General features: G+C 33.4%; 3 protein-coding genes and 2 long non-coding RNA genes across 7 annotated transcripts; 4 read left to right on the top strand and 1 right to left on the bottom strand.

The window, feature by feature from the left end:
- The first annotated feature begins 114 nt into the window (after positions 1–114).
- On the top strand, positions 115–3,324 carry LOC135847203 (uncharacterized). The gene is made up of 3 exons (XR_010559110.1): positions 115–639; positions 786–877; positions 994–3,324. It is a non-coding gene; the product is annotated as an uncharacterized LOC135847203 (long non-coding RNA).
- A 246-nt stretch (positions 3,325–3,570) lies between these two features.
- Positions 3,571–5,395, top strand: LOC135847202 (uncharacterized). The gene is made up of 2 exons (XR_010559109.1): positions 3,571–4,306; positions 5,158–5,395. It is a non-coding gene; the product is annotated as an uncharacterized LOC135847202 (long non-coding RNA).
- A 1,535-nt stretch (positions 5,396–6,930) lies between these two features.
- On the top strand, positions 6,931–10,361 carry LOC135847018 (maltase 2-like). Its single transcript, XM_065366396.1, has 9 exons — positions 6,931–8,031; positions 8,103–8,263; positions 8,369–8,494; positions 8,578–8,816; positions 8,898–9,093; positions 9,200–9,440; positions 9,524–9,719; positions 9,791–9,934; positions 10,013–10,361. Exons 1-9 carry the CDS (start codon positions 7,929–7,931, stop codon positions 10,113–10,115), a joined length of 1,509 nt encoding a protein of 502 aa, XP_065222468.1. The 5' UTR covers positions 6,931–7,928; the 3' UTR covers positions 10,116–10,361.
- On the bottom strand, positions 10,180–13,574 carry LOC135847017 (cytochrome P450 4g1-like). 2 transcript variants are annotated; one of them, XM_065366395.1, is made up of 12 exons: positions 13,360–13,574; positions 13,077–13,281; positions 12,881–12,987; positions 12,195–12,285; positions 11,826–12,011; positions 11,647–11,716; positions 11,431–11,554; positions 11,166–11,345; positions 11,010–11,078; positions 10,822–10,933; positions 10,517–10,696; positions 10,180–10,436 (listed from the first exon to the last, which is right to left on the bottom strand). In XM_065366395.1, exons 2-12 carry the CDS (start codon positions 13,279–13,281, stop codon positions 10,258–10,260), a joined length of 1,503 nt encoding a protein of 500 aa, XP_065222467.1. In that variant the 5' UTR covers positions 13,360–13,574; the 3' UTR covers positions 10,180–10,257. The 2 variants fall into 2 exon arrangements, with proteins under 2 accessions (XP_065222467.1, XP_065222466.1); XM_065366394.1 differs by having other exon boundaries at positions 10,765–10,933; positions 13,360–13,572.
- On the top strand, positions 11,928–18,720 carry LOC135847016 (maltase 1-like). 2 transcript variants are annotated; one of them, XM_065366393.1, is made up of 11 exons: positions 11,928–12,062; positions 15,249–15,362; positions 15,460–15,639; positions 16,439–16,599; positions 16,691–16,816; positions 16,899–17,137; positions 17,213–17,408; positions 17,489–17,729; positions 17,821–18,016; positions 18,105–18,248; positions 18,394–18,720. In XM_065366393.1, the coding sequence occupies exons 3-11, from the start codon at positions 15,486–15,488 to the stop codon at positions 18,485–18,487; spliced, it is 1,551 nt and encodes a 516-aa protein (XP_065222465.1). In that variant the 5' UTR covers positions 11,928–12,062; positions 15,249–15,362; positions 15,460–15,485; the 3' UTR covers positions 18,488–18,720. The 2 variants fall into 2 exon arrangements, with proteins under 2 accessions (XP_065222465.1, XP_065222464.1); XM_065366392.1 differs by lacking the exon at positions 11,928–12,062 and having other exon boundaries at positions 14,955–15,362.
- Positions 18,721–20,839: the final 2,119 nt, after the last annotated feature.

A 20,839-nucleotide genomic window follows, 5' to 3' on the forward strand; every position in this document is an offset into this window, starting at 1 on the left:
TCCTGAAAAGTTGTGAAAATGGACAAAGCGAGTTTTGGAATATCACTCTTCACTTGTGTATAAAGTTTAGTTTCTTGCATTTCTATGCTATCCATTCATCAATAAGTTATCATTCTTTCATCGTTTGGACGTTTGGAAATATTGAGGAAGCGATATAAAATCATGGACCAAGGTAATCAGAGGTGGTAATTAACTAATTATTGAATGAAGTAAGTCAAGGTGGGTAGGTTGCAATCATAGTATAGTATTGCCAAGTTCAACGAAGCAAACACGAGCAACTACGAATACATCCGAAAAACTTCAATTGGGGTAGCAAACCACCCTAGCTGAATGGCAGGTGCATTCCTCACCAGCTGTGGGCCGAAACCATGACAACGACACAAATCTGTATTCAGTTTAGTAAGTGTTAAGAGTTTAGAAAAATAAATTTTCAATATTTAATAACTTATAAGATGGCCGACTGTATTGCTAGAGTTGCAATTATTGTTCAATTTATATTGTTGGCAATTCTGTGGACTGAAGTCATCGAAATTGAACTCGACGGAGAAGATATCGCTCACAGCACTAAAATATCACCCTTGCAAAAATTATGGCTTGCTATTGATTGGAAACGTATTTTCGTCGGTGGTGTTTTTGGTAGTAAGTTTCAAAAAGTTCATCTACAATTTTTTTTTTTAATACAAATCCTGCATGAAGAGGCGAAGGTGTTGATGAAGTGAATCGCGATACAATAGTTGTTTTCATAAGTAAATAGCGATAGAAGCTAAACGTAATTTTGTTAACAGTGATAATCGGTATGATCTTTGCTGCTGTTGAAGCATGTGTCACTCGCATCTATCGTCAACTAAGAGTAAGATCGCTGAAGCAGAAAACGCAGGTAGGTACCTATTTAAGTATACATATGGGAATATGTAGGACTACGTGATTTTACTTTTTTTTGTTTTTGTTCTTGTAGGTATTTCATTTTTAAATTGATTTGGGAATTTGTTTCAGGATTCAATGAAAAAATCCGCAAATGATAATTTACAAGAGGTGAAAATTGAAACCAACAAGACTCTAAAACTTTAACTCTAGCTGTTATTTTAATTCCAGTATTAATTATGAGAAATCCACTCTATTTCAAGACTGACGATTCTTTGTGATACCTATGTGAAAACTTTTACTTATTAATTTTTCAATGAGACATTTAAGTACCTATGTTATTGTTTTGCAAGTTGTATACCTACAGGGTGAGGCATGGGAACCTGACACATTTGTTTTGTCCAGCGCGTCAAGAGGAATGATAGGCGGGACTTCCGCGACCCCGCGTCTGAAAGTAGAAGGATGAAGGTTTTTTTTCTTTTTAGTAGCTTGCGAATATTCATCACTGGATGATGGTGCATCATACGTTTATTTTTGAGCAGATTTATGGCCACGGCTCATATATTACGAGGGGCGGTTAAAGAGTAATGCATCCTGCGTTCATGTGGCAAGCCTAATTCAAGTATTGAACTGAGTGAGTGCTTATTTTGTAGCCTGAAGTCTCAGGAACACGATGGTGTATTCACTTTTTTGATACGATTCATAGAAAAAATGTTGAACAAACCCGAAGTTTCTGGAAAAGATTTTCATTTTATGGTCAACACAGGATACAGTCAACGAGTCATCAACGAAGTAGGTGTAGGTACACAATTCGCCAGTCCCCGATCCGTCAGAGTGCGCTAGTGTGGTCGTTGGTGATGAGACCATTCTAGGATTGTGCAGGTATCCTATGATGAGATCTGTATTAATATTGAATGGAAGCAAATTAATGCGTAACGTTGAAATCCGTTTTTCTCGGAACTGAAGGGGTTTAGGAAAATTTTTGTCAGAACATAAATTGAAGAGGACGAAATTTCCTATCGATTGGTATATTTTTCTTCGAGTTTCGTACAGAAATGGCGATTTTTTTAAACATTTTTATGGACAGATTTTTTAAAATGTCAACTTTAAATTGAAATTACGGAAAATTTTCAGTGGACACATAGGTACTTTAATATACCAAAATGTTCAGAATTTCATCCCCTTTCAAATGGTTTTTTACCGAAAGCGCTAGCAGTTACCGTTCAAAAGTTTCCAAAGTTCAAAGCTTTGAACTTTCACAACTTTTGATCGAAAAGTCCTAGAGCTCTGGGGAAAAAACGAGGTTGTAGAGGAGAAAGAGTAGATCATTTTTCATGTTTCAAACACCTATGTGCTCGATCAAATTTTCGATTTATTAAAGTTCAAAGTTTCAAGGTTGAAATTTTTTTACATTTAAATTAAAATAAATCAAAATTTTGATCGAGCACATAGGTTTTTGAAGAATGAAAAATGATCTACTTTCTTTCCTCTACAATCTGGTTTTTAATTCAAATCTGTAGCATTAACCATTCAAAAATTATTCAAGAAAAACTAAGAAATTGGGCAAGATACCATAAGACAATCGAGTGGCTATCCTAGGATGGGGTAATTCACAACTTCTCCACCAGAGCGCGTATCTTTGGTGGGGACTTGCGAATCATGCGCGTTTTTTCTTCCGCAACTGAAGGGAAACGATCGTCTGAGTCGTGTTGAGTCGCGCCTGGCGTCTGAAAGATGGCGCTACGTGCCACAATTCCGAAAAAACATTTCAGTATCGAATAATTTTTACGCAACGCTGATTTTGTCTGGCTGCCGCGTTCGCCAGATTTATCTTATTGTAATTACCATCTGTAGGATACTTGAAGTCCGGAGTGAAAATAAATGAACCAAAAACCCTCCAACAATTAAAACGAAATATTATGAGTGAAATCGGTGAAATTTCGGGAGAATTTTTGAAAAAGTTTGAGAAAATTTCCCGAAAAAACCTTGAAAATTGTATCGTTAAAGAGGGCGATCATTTAAGCAGCATAATTTTTAAAACTAAGTGATAAATAAACCTTCATCTTTCTACTATTTTTTGGTGTATTTATTTTTTCAAATGGTTCAGACTGAGTTAGAGTTTTTGCAGTTGTAAATGTGTCAGGTTCCCGTGCCTCACCCTGTATTTAAAAAAATTGTACAAGGTAACTTCGAATACATTTATGTTTCTGTCATTGAGATGGATTTTGGAAGTAGTCGAGCTAGATAACGAGAGTGAAGCAAACATTTTCAGCTCGAAAGCCAACTATTTCAGAAATCATGACAGTGAAGTTGATGCTTCGGTTGAAAAAATGACACCAAAAAAATGTACCTATCTTAAAATGATTACAATTTTACATAATTATGTATCTAGTATAACATTTTTTATACAAATATTGTTCTTGTAAGGAAAAGTGCCATTCTTAATAAATTTTCGGCGAAAAATAGGCAATTTATTGATATTTCAGCAGAAGTTGTGACTTTCTGGCAGTTTTTACTGGAATGAATTGGAGGGACCTTTTTCTTTTGGAAAATTTCAAGTACCTATGGTGGCCCGAGCGTAGCATCAAGGGCGAAAACTTTTGAAAATTTATAATTCATGGTTTTTGGTAATTCTTTGATTTTCCCTGCTTGTACAATGTCTTGCAAACTTTCTCAATTTTTCAAATTTTTCCAACTCGTCCAATTTTTTCCAAAATATCAGGCTGAAAATAACTTTGAAAAGTTGTCTCCCAAGGTTATCATTGAAAAAAAAGGGGCCATCTTGGACTTCGAGTTATAGAATACCTACCCTACATGCCACAGCCTAGGTAGCGTGACTCATCCACAAACATTCCTACAGCTTTCAAAATTTAAAATATAGGTACCTATCTATTTATGCACGTTTACTCACTCTCCTCACTGTCAAGGAGTTGACGATATATTTTACACATCATAAAAATGTTGTACTTGGGATAAGTACACATTATTAAAGATTACAAAGATAATTTTAAGTCACACTTTGACAACATGGTAAATTTCAAATAAACTTCAACCGAACTTGAATAGATAATAAAGCAATTATAAGCACCAATATCGATATTGTTCATATACCTACGCATGTAGGTACATACGTTTCTTCAACGGTTAGATACGTGCCACGTACCAGTTTCAAGTGGGTAGTTGCTTTTCGCGATCAAAATGTACAAATTCGGTGTACCATTGTTTTTTGTCGTTTTATACGTAAATCAAAATGTAGTTCAATCACAAAACGCAAACGAATTAGTTTCCGATATTGAATTTCAGAGAAAACTAATAGAATGTAAACAATACTGTGTGAATCAAGATCCAAAACGTGATTCCGAACAAACTTGCCACGTTTTCCCAGAAAGAAAAGTGGTGTTGACTGATTGTCAGCTAACTTGCATGAATAAATTCATCACTAAAGGTAAGATACTTATTAAGTGTCAATTTCACGAAGAATAGTTTTTTAATTTTGCAGTGCCGGTTTTAAGGGGGGGGGGATTTGGGTGATAATCCCCCCCCCCAAGAGGCCAGTTTTTTTGGAAAAAATTTTGATGCTATAAAGTGGGAATTTTACAAGCATTTTTGCGCTCTTGTTTCACTGAGATGGATGCCAATTACAAACTGATGTTCATTTTTTTTCATCTTTTTTGAGAAGAAGAAACCTTTTTTTTCTTCTGAAGCCCACATTATAGGTATATTCGTACACGATTTACTTTGAATAATACTTTGCAGGCAAATTTCAGTCACTGAGGTCCCTCCTTTTTAAAAATGAAATAAATAAATTACATATTTATTCAGTGGCGTGGCCAGGGAGTGAAGGGGACCATTCTCCTCCCTTGCGAACGAAAATTTGAAATAAAACATGCAAAAGTGAACGTTTTTTTTTTGTCTTTCGGACCCATTTTTTCTAAAAATTTTCGCTCTCGCTTCGATCGAGCAGTAATTTCACCTTCATTTTCTTAATATAATCACCACACATCACGATAGGTTTCTAGAAAATGACTCCTAATTTCGATTTTTCATGCCTAAAAATAGTTTTGCCTCCTCCTTGAGGAAATTCTGACTATTCCACTGTATTTATTTGATTTCTGCTCTCCGAGAAGCTTAATTTTACCCCCCCCCCCCACCCACCCAAAAAATGAGACGGCAAAATTGTTTGGTTCTGACCCAATTATCCCCCTCCAAGGAAAAATCCTGGCACCGGTACTGTAATTTTGAGATTACATGATTACTTTTCTCACACATTAATTTACGTCCTATTTCTAATTGCAGAAGAGATTGCTAAAGCGAGCACTTGTCCTTGTGTATCTGGAAGGTGCGTAGGAGATACAAAACCACCGAATGCTGCTGTCAGATTTATTCCTGAGATATTTGGTCTCATGTTTATAATGTACACTATTAGGCATTTGGTTTAGAATTTGACTTTATTGAGACGATTTTGTGATGCTACTTTTATGTGATAATAGGTACTATGGTTTTGAACTCGAATAAAAATGTTATAGAAATCGAATTTGTGAATCATTCAGTTATGAAATCAGATTCTAAAAATCAAATCAAATGTATATCAGTTTCAATTGACAAGATTGTAGATTACACACATTTTGACATTTAGTGTAAAATTTAACACTGCGAATCCACTACATTGAGTACCATTGAAAGTACATAATCATTCAGATACTAAGCTAGGTAGGCAAATATAGCTATCTAATTAATACTCAGACTGAAAATAAAAGAGGGAATGTAAAAAATCAAGTTTCTTTTAATGATTTAGCAACATAACCATCATATTTGTTGCACTAATCATTCAGGCTTGGCTAGCTGAGGGAACCTTAATTTTTACGCATTTGCGATTTCTTTGAAAAACTACCAAATTTGAAGGGTCCGTCATACAAAGCTGGTAACATTGGAAGTACCTAAATCTGATGGCGAAATCTGAAAATAAAACGAATAAAATAATTTAAAACTATTCATTAGAATTTGAAAAGATTAAAGAACTTTCAAGGTGAAAGCTCAACTTTTGAAAATAAATACAGAAGTTGAATGATGAAAAATTTGAAAAAAATACCGTAATCTGAGGTAACTTTGAAAGTTCATTTTTTAATTTTCATTCTTTTGAGGTATGAACAGGGGAGCTACGGGAAATGTTGTGAGGTGGTTTCGATAAAGGTATGTGAACACTACGTTTTAACGGAAAGAAAAGTTGCCTACCTTTCATTCAGTTAGGCACAATCGCAAAAAGAAGTGCCTTTCAAAGCTACCCAGTACCCTGTGTTTGTTGTTACTTAAATCAAGTAAATGTTACATATGCACTTTGAACTCACGTATAATTACCTATGTAGAAGGCAGCATTCGGGAGACAAGGCAAAATGAACCTAAAATCCAGAATAATACTTTTGAAATGAAACGTTAAAAGTACTCTCAATTCAGGTGATGGGATGATACTTCATTTGCTGTAGAAAACGATTCTTATGACGTATTAACAAATAAATTAGCATACCTAGGTAATGACTAATGAATGATAATATGATCATTTTATTTTGGTCGATGATGAGATTTCTCACTTGCGTGAAAATGACAAAATAAAATTTAGGTAAATCACTCGAAGTCGTTATTTGTCATTTGCCAAAAAAAAACCTCACTGAATTTTAAATGGGTATAAAGACGAAAGATCTTTCAAAAATCATACTTACTACTTCGGAACTTTGATTTAGAAACTATTCACGTCTTACGAACATAGTGAATATACTCACTCAAATTAATTACCTTATTACCTATAATGAAATCGTTAATTCTCATCGCGGTCATAGTTCATGTTGCATTGGCTAAACTAGATCAGTCATGGTGGAAATATACGACTATTTACGAAGTGTATTTGCCATCATTCAAAGACAGCGACGGTGATGGAATCGGCGACATAAAAGGTGAGCAAAAGAAAAGTGATTCGGAATAATTCAATAGTACTCGCATAAGAAATAATCCAGAGATAATCAATACGACTCATTGGGATTTTTTTCTAGGTCTAATTTCAAAACTTGATTAAGGTAAAGTGCCCAAATTCCACCCAGTGCCTAATTCCAACCACTTTCAATTTCTCATCCGTTGATAACGCTACCTAGCGGGTGTTTGTGAAATTATGTTGCTAAAGTGATTAAATGATGACGTACAAAACGCCAGCACCTGAAAGCCAAATGGAAAAAAATCATCGCTGAAAAACCACATTTCAAAATTGCCGGTTGCAAGGAAGCTCGGAGAAAAATACCGATGGAATTTTTTTAACGAAGTTTTTCGTCAAGTTTGATGAATATATCTTGAAAGTAGATAGTTTTCAACATATGTGCGGTATTCATTTGTGTGAACCACTCACGGAAGGCCCATTAATTTCACAATTTTCAAATCTCTGTGGGGGTCCTAATTCCAACCACCAGCAAGTACAACATGATAATTCATTTTCAAAAATTTTTAATACCCAGTAAATTAGTGGTAGGTAGGAGAAAAGAGCTGCCGTCATCATTGTTGAGTGAAATTAAGGCCTCTGAGGGGAAAAACGATGTCAGATACACCTCTTTTTACATAATGAATTTTTGAGTCTTTAAATTCAGGTATGATGGAGAATCTTGAAATTTTGTTTTTTACTGCCCTCAAATTTGCAAATCTCGGCATGTGACACTTTAATAATAAATGAAGATTTAATTACTTTTGTATTTTAATCAATAAACTTTGTATTTTTTGCAATTTACGCAACTTTTTTTCATAGTAAGAGTAGGTGGTTGGAATTAGGGACCCAAACATGAAAATTTGCGATTTGACACTTTTCACTAAAGTTCATTTTTTTTTCTCTGGGGATGGTTTTTCCACAAGGTGACAATGCCAAATGAATTTTGAATAGTTACTTTATCAAATGGTTACACAACTTTTAAAAAAAATTCAAATTGAGATATCCGAAAATGCATTTAAAAAAAAGTGGTTGGAATTAGGGCACTTTACCTTATTTCACGGAGTTGGGAATCGAAACAGTGTACATTTCACCTCATTATCCTTCTCCAATGGAAGATGGGGGCTACGATATTTCCAATTACACCGCAATTAATCCAATGCTAGGAACAATGGAGGATTTCGAAGAGCTTGTAGATGAAATAAAAGTCAGAGGTAAGTGATTTGAAAAAATCAGAAAGAAGAAAACTACTGCATTTGTTGATTTTTAAATTACCTACGTTAAGGTTTGAAGTTGATTGTGGATACCGTAATTAATCACAGCAGCGATCAACATCCTTGGTTCATTAAATCAATCAATAGGGAGGATCCTTATACTGATTTCTATGTTTGGCGCGATCCTAAGTCTTACGATTGCAATGGAAAACCTATACCACCCAATAACTGGGTAAGACTGCACTCACACGTTAAAATACTTACCTACTTAATTTACCTATCTATTTACTTGTTAACAATGCATGTCATTTAATTCGAACAACTATAAATTTGATAGATGAGCCTCTTTAAAGGAAGTGCTTGGGAATGGAACGAACAAAGAAAACAGTTTTATCTACATCAATTCACCCACTATCAGCCGGATTTCAATTTAAGGAATAATCTGATGAGAAACGAGATCAAGGTAGACACCCTACTTACCTATTGTAGATCAATAAAAAAAAAATAGTAAAACTCATGAAATCTCCATCAATTTTTTTTTTCAAGAAAATTTTCAAATTTTGGCTCGACAAAGGAGTGGCTGGTTTCAGAATGGACGCAACCAAACATCTTATAGAAGACGCTGAATTTAGAGACGAGCCTGTCAAACCTGGTGTAACTGTGCCTGTTTATTTTAACGATTTCACGCATATTTACACGCTTGATTTATGGGAAACGTACGTGTTTTTACACGAGATTCGACTATTTTGTGACAGAGTTACAAAAAAATTCACCGATTATGAAAGGTACGAGTTTCTATAAAATCATCTTTAAGAAAAAAAAATATGGAATAATAATGAAAATTATTTCTCATCATTTGGTTTCAGAGTTCTTCTTCCTGAAGCTTACGGAGGTGGTAAAATGCTGTATCAGTATTATGGCTCGAAAGATTACAAAATAGCTCATTTTCCATTAAATTTTGCTTTCGTTTTGGTTGCTGATTTCAAAAATGCCTCATTTTTTCATAATTTAATCAATAATTACCTCAGTCCGATACCTGAAGGAGGAACTCCTGCTTGGAATGTAAGAAAACAAAAATACCTATTAATAATTTAAGATAGAATAATTATCAGACATGTGTGGCTATTCGATGATCCCTCGATCGTACTTGATATTTTGTTCACAATAGTCAGAAAATCACGATAAATTCAGAAAAGCCATGGTGTATAATCCGGAATACGAGTACATATTTACCACAATGGTGATGTTACTGCCCGGGGTGGCTTACACTTATTATGGACAAGAAATTGGTATGATTGGAATGAGAATTCGCGATGATCAAAAAAAGGATTCACATCCGGATGATTTCACTAAAAAAACGAGAGACAGTGCTAGACTACCAATGCAATGGGACGACTCTTTCAATGCAGGTAAGTCAACTCTTTGTCATCCTCTATCCCATTGAACCATATGCACCGAGATGTACCTAATTTTCAATTAAAAATCAATTCAGGATTTTCCTCCAATCCCAACACTTATTTACCAGTCAGCTCCGAATATTGGGAAATCAACGTAAAGAAACAAAAATGCGATAAAAATAGTCACTACAATATATTCAAAAAAATGCTCAAATTGAGGAAAACGGATGTGTTTAAACATGGAGATTTCAAGTCGTATGTCATTTCAACTTGGGTATTCGCATTCACAAGGTAATGGATACAAATGGCATTTTGATTTTCTTTCAATCGGATAATTTATTTATTTTTGATTTTCCGATCAGAACTATGAAAGGACAAGAAACCTTCGTTGTAGTTGTAAACCTAGGTAGTGAAACAGAAATAGTCAATTTGAGCAGCGTTATTCACAATCTTCCAGAAGTGATGAACGTTGAACTGTCCAGTCCCAATTCTGGATACAGCTTTGGGTAACTTCAACACATGAATACCTATACTATTTTATTTTAATTTTTAATTTTTTGAAACCCCTGCAATGATGTTTTCAGTGACGAAATTGCAACTTCAGCAACGGTTTCAAATACATTCATCTTGAGATCCTTCGGCGTTGTGGTGCTCAGTTCGAAGACCACAACGACTACAAGAAAATGATTTTTCATCCCGACTAAATATCATTGGAGTGAGATGAATCAGTAAGGATGATCAACAATACAGGGAAATTTCAAATGCTTTATTCTGTATAAAATACTACACATTATAATATTTTGCAACTAGTATGGTATCAAATTATTCATTATAAATAAGAAGGTTTCCTAACTCGAGACTTTATCGACATATTATAACCATTCACCGAATCGATCACAAAAGACATGTTCAATTTTATATCGTCCATTGTGGTTGTAGTGTGAAAACTGAAATTTCGCAATAATGCCGATAACATCAATTTCATCTCTAGCATAGCGAAATTTTGACCTGAAAAATGATCAATTTTTAACACAACAACGTTGCATATTCAAATTCGTATTCAGAGTGAATGTGATTGATGAACCTACCAATACAATTTCTGGCACCGACACTAAATGGTATAAATGCAAGTTTTGGTCGATTTTCTACAGCTTCAGGACTGAAATGTTCCGGATCAAATTTCCAAGGATTTGAATAATACTCAGGGTTAAAATGAACAGCACCGATTGAAATGAGAATCGTGGTCCCAGCAGGAAAAACGCGATTTCCTGAAAAATTGGTTATTGAACTTGGTACAGGAAGGTCAAAAAAAATCTAAATTTCGAACTCTACCAACCTATTTTACTATCTTTCTGCACACCTCGCAAGACATAAGGAACCAAAGTGAACCTACGCAATGTTTCTTTCAACACTTGATCAAAATAAGATAATCGTTTGATATCGTCGAGATCGGCGTCACGATCACTGTCGCCAAATATTTCGTAAAGTTCGTCGTATATTTTTGTCTAAAAGTGTCAGGTATATTCAATTATTACTCAAACCTGATTTTTTATTTCTTAACTTGGGGTTTTTAAGTCCTACCTGAATATCTTGATGAATAGCTACAGCCAATAGGAAAAATGAGAGCATACTAGCTGTGGTATTTGTGCCCTAAAACACATACCCAATTAGTACCCAATTACATCAAAAATGTTACCTCTATGTTAGATCCTCTGTTCGTAAAATATCGAAACTCACTCCAGAAATTGCGTTGATTATTTCATCGTACACAACTTTCTTATCGTATCCTTCATTGAGTAATTCGTAGGCGCTCGTTAGGAACGATTTTGGTGGTACTTCGTTGATCGATACTTTATCAGGATTTTCTTTATGAAGTTTGATTTCGTCTTTTATTTGACCAATTTCATCATTTAAGATCTACTTGAAAAATTGAAAATTAAATTGAATGACTCTTCACAATCCTGGATCAGTTTGATAAAATATTTAAAAAATACCCATTCACCTTTTTGGCAAATCGGAAAATATTTTTTTGTAGAGCGATGATTTTCTTTTTATGATAGAATTCACTCAAAATATTCATATGAAATAATGGATAACATGTTCTTTCGAATCCTATTTGAATTCCCCTTGAAATGCAATAAATAGGTAGGTAAATGTTACAATGGAGCAGTGGAAAAAATATCTCAATAATTATTAGAATAAGTAGGGCACATCTTACTTCGCCATACTCTGTCGGAATTCTGTAGCTAATGGATTTTGCAAATCGAATTCAACATTCAACATTGTTTCTGCAGGAATAAACATTGAAAATAATTACTTAATTGATAAAGTAAAGCTATACTGTAATGAATATAAATAAACGAAGGTCAAGCACTTCGGAATTTTCTTTTTACCCACTTGTCATGATATCAAATGATAAATCAGGAAGGTAATCCCAAGCATTAAATTCTGTACCATCGACATGTTTTTCAATAATTCTTATGTAATTACGAGTCGTATCATTTATTTGATGTGTATATCGTCCAAATCGATTATTTCCAAAAGCTGGCGTCAGTTTTTTCCTGTTCTTTTTCCAAATTTCCACTGTGAATTGTAAGAAATTTGAATTTATTAATAATGTACGAGTATAGGTAGGTAAGTAGGTACCCATTGACGTATCATTTATTCAAGATGAGCATCTCTCTATCTATCTAACTTAAGTAAATATCACTCGAGCCTTGTCATATTTATTTTATAAACGAAACGTAGTATTTTGAATTAATTTACCAGGTGCTGTAAATAAACCATCTCCCCAAAAATCGTGGAACGGATGAAATATTTCAGGCTTGGCGAGCATTTCTGATTTCATAAAAACTACCTACACAAGCATGATTAATTAAATAGATGAAAAAAATGATTTTTGAATAATCTATTGGTGCAAAAAATAAATAAAAGAGCAAATATTGTAATTTCGTTTTTGATAAGTATCAATTTATTTTTTGTTTTTATTTTAATAAAAAATGCTCTCTTTCGCGTCTTCTCTCTCGTTTCCATCATCAGAGCTGTTTCCAATTTCAAAATACACATACGTATATAAAACTCAAATCTTGAAGGAAAAAAATACGAGGAGAACCTCTTTTGATCAAACTTTTTACAACCAAATTGATTTTTTGATTTCGAAAAATTCTTTTTTAAGATTTAAAATCTTAACAATACGAGAGAAAAATTGAAAAATTTGCATTTTTAAAAATTTTGAGAATGGCTTGAAATGTCCGTTTGTGGAGTTTTCTTTTTTGAAAGATTGATCAGAAATCAAAAAATCAACTCTGTTGGTATAAATTTGATTTTGGACAATTTTTTTTTGTGCAAACTACAAAAACTCAAATACGATCTCTTGTTACCTACTTAGATCTTGGATTAATCTTTAACAAATTCAGGAAGCATTAAAACACATTATGTATTCTGATGCTTACTTCTAGATCTTCTATGTTTGATAATCCAACCCATAGATGCCTTCCAAACCATAGTTTATACACATGTCCGTACGTTTCTAAATATTCTACAGCTTTTTTCAGCGAATCTAATCAGAACGAGAATTTTTAAACAAGTCAAACAAACTAAAGACTTAAGATTAACAATTTTTCATTTTTAAAAATGGAAACAAATCACCTTCTCCATAAACGAAATCGCCGAAGCTTCCAAAAATAGAAGTTTCTGGGGGACCCGGTATCGTGTGAGCAAATTTTACTAAACGTGGATCTCTTCTGTACGTTTTAATGATATACTTTGCTACCAATGTAATCAAAATGAGTAATAATCCAATGTAAAATGTGATTGAAGAATGAAATGGAAAAAAATTCGATGATATCGACATCTAAAAAATAAATAAAATCACTCGAATTTCATTAATTAGAGCAGGATATGTTTTATGTGTATTTTTGAAAAGTCTTACCTTAAAGAGAAATAAGTACGAAGTATGGGTTATCCTCAAGCGTTAAAAAAATGAACACGTGTTTATAGCTTTTTTTAAAAAAAAATTCCGATCAACTTCTCACTTTATTATAAACGAAATTATTATATTAAATTAGGTATGGTACCTAACAGTCATTTTAATGATGTTTGGTGGGTATATTATGTATTAGGTATACAAATACTCGTGGATATCAAAAAATATAAAGGTGTGATTAACACTCTGAAATTATTATCTGTTTGTAATTTAATCTTATCAATTGCAAAATTAAATGATAATGAAGATTTGAAATATTGACGTTGAGTGCTTTGAAAGCGTACGAAAACAACACAAAAAAATTTAATAGGTTACCATTTAGGTAAAAAATCCAAGTATACGTACGTTTATAAAAGTAAATAAAAAAATGAACAAAAATCTCATCTCATCGTGGAGTTTTTTACTTGATGACAACTTACGTGATATTTTGTACGTACAATTGATGCAAGAAAGTTCAACAGAGTTTCACTCTTTTACAAAAATCAAGAAGTTGGAATTCCCATACATGTAATTGATAGGTAGGTCTAGGTACCTACTCGAATCTATTTCAATTGCAGGGATTCAGTTCCACGAAATCAGTGTTGTGCACTGACCAAATTGAAATCAAGTTGTGAATAACTTAGTTACAAATGTGTTCAGTGGGGTTGGGTGACAAAAAATAAATAAAATAAATCAGAAAATGAAGGAAAATTGTTCGTTTTAATTGCAAGGTTCGCGAAATTGAATTATAGCTGAAAGAATACAATCTTAATAATATTCATTCATTGCTTCAATACCTAACTTAAGATTAAACGTATATCACCTATACACCAACCTAGCATGGCTCGGTGATAAAATATAATACCTATTTAGGTAAAAAAAAAAACTACTTAGATAAATTGAGCAAATTTCGTTAGTTCGAAGTTATCGTATTTTCAATGATTTTTCTTGTAAGTGTAAAGTTCAAATACCTATCGAAAGATGAATAGCATTAGCATACCTAATCGAAAGTATTGGAAATTTTAGGATAAGGATGAGAGAAGAATTTTTTTCATTTTATTTTATACTATTACAAAGAAATACTGGCAACATCGCGATGAGTGATTTAGTTATACCAACCTTTGTTATTCTGTAATACGAGTATTTTCAAAAATTATGTACCTCCCTATCATTCACTTTCTCTAGCAAAAATCATTGAAGTATCAAGTAGATTTGCGTCATTCGCCAATTCTGTTTGATAATCTTTACCTATACACTCGAATGTAAAATTTGAAAAAAAAAACATTTCCAAACAACAATCACGCAACTTTCAGACGATATGAAATATGAAACACAATGCATCATCATTATATTTATATTTGTTGATGATCAAATTTTCGAAGTTATAGTGGTATTCACTACTCGATCAGAATATTTGTAATTTTGTAGACGTAGACAGCTCAAAGCACCTACACCTACGGTACCTACTCCAGTTTCCACTCTACAAGTGACGATTCTATAAAACCAAACGTAAAAACATAAAATGTAGGTACTTAGTCAATGAAATTAATTTAATAAGTAGGTATACTGCACTTTGAATAAGTATAGTAAACATTTTAACATTCTATTTTGGTTGATGATGAGATTTTTCACTCGTGAGAATGACGAGAGAAAATTTGAATCACTCCAGTCATATCTTGAAATTGCAAAGAACATTTTCTATAGGTACCTACATGATTATATAAATGGATATTTTTTTCGATAATATTTCAGTATAGAAACAATTCGCATTTTAAAAACAAGTGAATACGTAGATAGGTACCAAAGTAAACTCAAATTAATTATAATGAAATTCTTAACTCTCTTCGCGGTTTTAGTTCATGTTGCTTTAGCCAAACTAGATCAATCATGGTGGAAACATACGACTCTTTACGAAGTTTATCTGCCATCATTCAAAGACAGCGATGGTGATGGAATCGGTGACATAAAAGGTGAGCAAGAAAAAATACTGATCTGAATACTTACTCAAAAATACTGCACAGATAAATAGGTACCTATTCAATACTTACAGTTTTAATTTTTTTGTAGGTCTTACTTCAAAACTTGATTATTTCATGGAGTTGGGAATCGAAACAGTGTACATTTCACCTCATTATCTATCCCCGATGGAAGATGGAGGCTACGATATAACCAATTTTACGCAAGTTAATCCGATTCTGGGCACGATGGAAGATTTTAAAGAGCTCATAGATGAAACGAAAGCCAGAGGTGAGCGATATGAAAATTTATTACGATGATGAAAAATGAAAATTCAAGAAATTATTGGATTATGTAAAATTTTTACAAAAAACCATAAGAATAGAAATTGAAGAAAACAAAAAGGGTGAGCTATCTCAAAACGCGTAAAATCAACCCAAAAATATTTGAAAAAGAAAAAAAATATAAGGAATTATTAAGATCTAAAAATAATGTAAAAATTGACTAAATTGATTAAAAAATCGTTTTAATAACGTAAGTAAGTTACCTACAGAAATCTCAAAAAGTCTTGGTAAAAATTGCTGTAAACCAATAAAAATAACTAAAATTAACATAGAAATGAAGAAATGATAATCAAATGAAAATACAAATACCTACCTAATCCAAACTATTTGAGAGATTTTAAAATTTGGGAAAGCTAAATAATTGACATGGTAGTCTTTGAAAACGATTTGAAAACAAACGAAAATAATGTTAAAAATTAAACAAAATATGGTATCGACAGAATAACATTTTCTACCTAAAATTACCAAAAAAATCAGTCAACATGACACAAAGCTCATAACCTGAAAAAATTCCATCATGCAGAAAACCCTCACCCAGGTAGTTAGTTGGTGGAAAATAGAAATATTGTAATCTATAATACTTATCTCACAACTTCTTGACACAACATGAACGGGGTCGAGGGGAGGAGAGGGGCCAACTTTGGAGAATTGAATGTCTTTATAATGGTATTCATAATCATAATTTTCAGCTGTTCAATTTTAAATTTACATAGGTAACCATTTTTAAATAAAAATTTGATATGTAGGTCTGAAATTGATCGTGGACATCATAATCAATCACAGCAGCGATAAACATCCTTGGTTCATCAAATCAGTCAACAGAGAAGATCCTTATACTGACTTCTATGTTTGGCGCGATCCTAAGTCTTACGATTACAATGGAAAACCTATACCACCTAATAATTGGGTAAGACATGTTTCAAATTTCACTTCAAGTTTAGGTACCTACCTTCTTTAATACATGTATCAATCTTATTCAAAAAATTTCTCATTCACAGGTGAGCATTTTCAAAGGAAGTGCTTGGCAATGGAACGAGCAAAGAAAACAGTTTTACCTGCATCAATTTACTCTCCACCAACCGGATTTCAATTTGAGGAATAATCTGTTAAAAACTGAAATCAAAGTTAGTTCTTCTTCATTCATTGAAAAACATTAAAATTGTCAAATTTTTTGCCACGAATACTCAGGTATTTTTTTGATTTTAGAAAATTTTCAAATTTTGGCTCGACAAAGGAGTAGCTGGTTTCAGAATCGATGCCACCAAATACTTGATAGAAGACGCCGAATTTAGAGACGATCCCGTTAAACCTGGTGTAATTGTGCCTTACACTTATCAAGATGTCACACATCTTTACACCGCTGACTTATGGGAAACATACGTTTTCTTGCACGAAATCCGATTATTTTGCGATCGAGTGACAAAAAAATTCACCGATTATGAAAGGTGCTTGTTTATCTATAATTTTATCATTGAAACGAAAAAAATGACGATAACCAAAACAATTTTTATACGTTTCAGAATTCTTCTCCCGGAAGCTTACGGAGGTGGTAAAATGCTGTATCAATATTATGGCTCGAAAGATTACAAAATAGCTCATTTCCCATTGAATTTCGCTTTCGTTTTGATTGTCGAGTACAAAAATGCTTCATTTTATCACAATTTAATTAATAATTACCTGAGTCCTATACCTGAAGGAGGCATCCCCTCTTGGAACGTAAGAAAAACTCAACAGGTTATTTTATAAGTGCAATGACCCCTCCAGTATTTTCATTTTTTAAATTTTCTGTTGCATAGTCAGAAAATCACGATAAATTCAGAAAAGCTATGGTGTATAATCCGGAATACGAGTACATATTTACCACAATGGTGATGTTACTGCCTGGTGTAGCTTATACTTACTACGGACAAGAGATTGGTATGATTGGTGCGAGAATTCGCGATGATCAAAAAAGAGATTCTAATCCGGATGATTTCACAAAAACTACAAGAGACAGCTGCAGACTCCCTATGCAATGGGATGACTCTTTCAATGCAGGTAGGAACTTCCTTCCTTTTCTTCTTCATCACACATCACAACACAAAGTACCTATTTTTTAAAACTATTTTGATTTTCTAAATCAAATTAGGATTTTCTACCAATCCCAAAACTCATTTACCTGTCAGCTCTGAGTACTGGAAAATTAATGTGAAAAAGCAAAAAGCTGACAAAAACAGCCATTACTACATATTCAAAAGAATGCTCGACTTGAGGAAAACAGATGTGTTCAAATATGGAGATTTTAAGTCGTACGTCGTTTCTACTTGGGTATTTGCATTCACAAGGTAAGATACCGGCAATGGAATTTTTTCAAGTGAATAGTGATTATGGCTGCATGCAACCGATTAATTTATTTCTCAATTTTTCCATTAGAACTCTGAAAGGACAGGGAACATTCTTAGTGGTTTTAAACCTGGGCAGCGAAACTGAAATGGTCAACTTGAGTAGCGTCATTCATAAACTTCCTGAAACAATGAACGTAGAATTGTCAAGTCCCAATTCTGGATATAGCGTTGGGTAAATTCAATTTACAATACCTATTTATTCATATCACCATCGTGATGTAACATCCCACGAGGGGGTACCTATTTGAAGATACCTACATGAATATAATGGAACTTTTATTTTATTTTTTTTATCAACATAAATTTTACATTTCTAGAGATGAAATTGCAACTTCAGCAACGATTCCAAATACATTCATTTTGAGACCATTTGGTGCAGTAGTGCTCAGTTCAAAGATGCCCGGATCGTGATCATTTTTATGCAGCAATACATATATGAGGTTTTTATTGGGAAAATCTTCGACCAGCAGGAGAACTTTTCAACGTTTTAATTATTCAGTAGAAACGTTTTTCACAGGTGTGGTGCCTCACTAGAAATTCCTTATTCAATTCCAAATAATGCTTCGATATTATGAACGTATCGGTATAGGTACCTACCTAAATTGTTTGTGCGGAGAAAACCACAATAAAATTTTAATGAGGTAGCTCTCTTATTTCTTCCATTATTATCATTTTTTAAATTTTCCATCTCCTGCTTTATTTCAGTGAAAATATTCGAATAATACGTCACAATATTTGGGTTGGTGAAAATTGAATGTTTGAAATTGCATGCGTGAAATTGCACATTTACAATTAAACTGTTCGATAATTCAACGGCTATGAAAGTTGAACGTATGAAGAAGAAGTTTACCATGATCAATTATCTGTTTTCATCCATAATAGATGCGTTACGGTTATGGAGCCTTTCAAAGTTGAAAAAATAAAAAAAAAAAAATGGAATAAAATGGAACAAAGTTGATAATTTCAGAAAATTTCTCATTTCTGTATAGAAATATCTCTAAATAACCCCCTGTACAAGAAAAATTCCCTGACCCCCCTCATTTTGGTCTCCCTGCATAAAGGCTCCCAAAATTGAAAATTTAAAAAAATCCTTTTGAATAACGTGATGATGAATACATTTTTATTTAGAAACGCCCAGCAACTTTGCGTCTGCTGTTTTGACACAGATTACAAATATTAATTCATTTTGCGCAGATTATTACAAATATATTCAACAATATAGCAACAAAATATAACATGAAAAAATAAATAGGAAATATATAACATGCAAAAGAAAAATAACATTAAAAAAATTTGAGAAAAAGCACTAAGGAAAAATAATGTGTTTGAATATCATTGAATAAGTTAGACACTTTTAGAAAAATGATCAATTTTTGGCACAGATTTTCATCATCAGCTTTCAGATGAACATATTTAAAGTCACTGCCTAGTATATTTTTTACTTTTAATTTGTTTAGTAATTATGCATGAGTCCAGTATTATGTTGAATGGTTACATCTGTATCACAAGTTGGACATTTTTTCAGAGATTTTTCTGAGAAGAGTGAGCTGTGTGTAAATGTGGTGTGGCCTATGCGGATTCTAGCTAAAATTACTTCTTCTCTCCTGCTTAAGCGATATGAGGTGATTGGATTTGCCCCTACTGACAAGAAAAATGCGGTTAAACGTGCAAAATGGAGACCACATTTTTTGGTGCGTTTACACCTGGCATAATCGCATAAACGCCGTGCGTAATTGCTTTTATAAAAGACCCCCTGGAGTGTGAGATGGCATAAATGCAGTGGAGATGCAGTGAAAAAACGTGGTTTACTTCAACAAAACCAGTTTCAGGTAGAACAGAGTAACAGCGGATTTGAAAAAATGTGGGCGGGGCGTAATAGCTGAAAAGTGAGACTAAAACGCGTATTGCTTGTCAATAGGGATGGTGGTATGATGTTTTTGTATGATTGAGTTTTTTCTTTGATAGCATTCAAGTCGGCAGAATCAATATTGCAGGAGGCAAGCAGTTCTCTAGTGTGATTTCCAAATGGTTTGTAGGTGGAGTAGTGGCTTTCAAGGCTTTGAATGAAAAATATTGAAGTAATTCAGGTGTTCAGGTGGTGTGGGTCCATGGAAATCTTGAGATAGTATTTCAGAGCAAGGTAGTTTCTCCTTTCTTGCAGACTGGTGGTGCCTATTTTTGTGATAAGTTTTGAGATGGGGCTGGTGCAGAAAGCACCTACACAGAGACGAAGAGCATGATTTCTGATGGAATTTAGTTTATCTAGGTCTGATTTGGCAACTGAATTATAGATAATTGATCCATAGTCAATAATGGACTGGAGGTGGCTTGTATATATTCGTAATAATGCCCATCTTCCTTTAAAAAACCTCCAATGATATTGGTCTTCTAGTAGGAACCCGGATCACTGAATGGTTTCAAATAATACGAATCAGTCATTCGCGCAAGATTCAAAAATTTCTCTCCACTCAAGAAAAATTGTAGTAACTTAAATTAATTTTCATGTTTTCGAAAAAAATCCAAAAATCCTAAAAAAAAATTGAAAATTGTGCTTGAGGCTCCAGTACATTGGAAATGATGGGATTCGGTTTGGAAGAGTCGATACTGGCTGCAGAATCGATTTTCACAATTAGATATCATTTATTCCATGGGGGGGGGGGGCAAAAAAATAAGTTTCCGAAAATCACTTTTTTTTGGAAATTTAAAAATGCAGCTATAAATTTGCAGACGTTCAACTTTCACACGTGTTAATACTCATGTATC

The sequence above is a fragment of the Planococcus citri genome, chromosome 5, assembly GCF_950023065.1.
Source record: "Planococcus citri chromosome 5, ihPlaCitr1.1, whole genome shotgun sequence".
In the NCBI taxonomy this organism is placed as follows: Eukaryota; Metazoa; Arthropoda; class Insecta; order Hemiptera; family Pseudococcidae; genus Planococcus; species Planococcus citri.

What these genes read in the sequence shown, in the direction of transcription:
- LOC135847016 (XM_065366392.1), top strand. Translation starts at nt 15,218, where the DNA reads ATGAAATTCTTAACTCTCTTCGCGGTTTTAGTTCATGTTGCTTTAGCC. An exon ending in GGATGACTCTTTCAATGCAG is followed by an intron (nt 17,730 to 17,820) that starts GTAGGAACTTCC and finishes AAATCAAATTAG; the next exon opens with GATTTTCTACCAATCCCAAA. An exon ending in AATTCTGGATATAGCGTTGG is followed by an intron (nt 18,249 to 18,393) that starts GTAAATTCAATT and finishes TTACATTTCTAG; the next exon opens with AGATGAAATTGCAACTTCAG.
- LOC135847018 (XM_065366396.1), top strand. Translation starts at nt 7,929, where the DNA reads ATGGAAGATGGGGGCTACGATATTTCCAATTACACCGCAATTAATCCA. An exon ending in AGATGAAATAAAAGTCAGAG is followed by an intron (nt 8,032 to 8,102) that starts GTAAGTGATTTG and finishes ACCTACGTTAAG; the next exon opens with GTTTGAAGTTGATTGTGGAT. An exon ending in CTATACCACCCAATAACTGG is followed by an intron (nt 8,264 to 8,368) that starts GTAAGACTGCAC and finishes TAAATTTGATAG; the next exon opens with ATGAGCCTCTTTAAAGGAAG.
- LOC135847017 (XM_065366394.1), bottom strand. Translation starts at nt 13,281, where the DNA reads ATGTCGATATCATCGAATTTTTTTCCATTTCATTCTTCAATCACATTT. An exon ending in TTTTCCGATTTGCCAAAAAG is followed by an intron (nt 11,346 to 11,430) that starts GTGAATGGGTAT and finishes TTTTTCAAGTAG; the next exon opens with ATCTTAAATGATGAAATTGG. An exon ending in CTATTCATCAAGATATTCAG is followed by an intron (nt 10,934 to 11,009) that starts GTAGGACTTAAA and finishes TGACACTTTTAG; the next exon opens with ACAAAAATATACGACGAACT.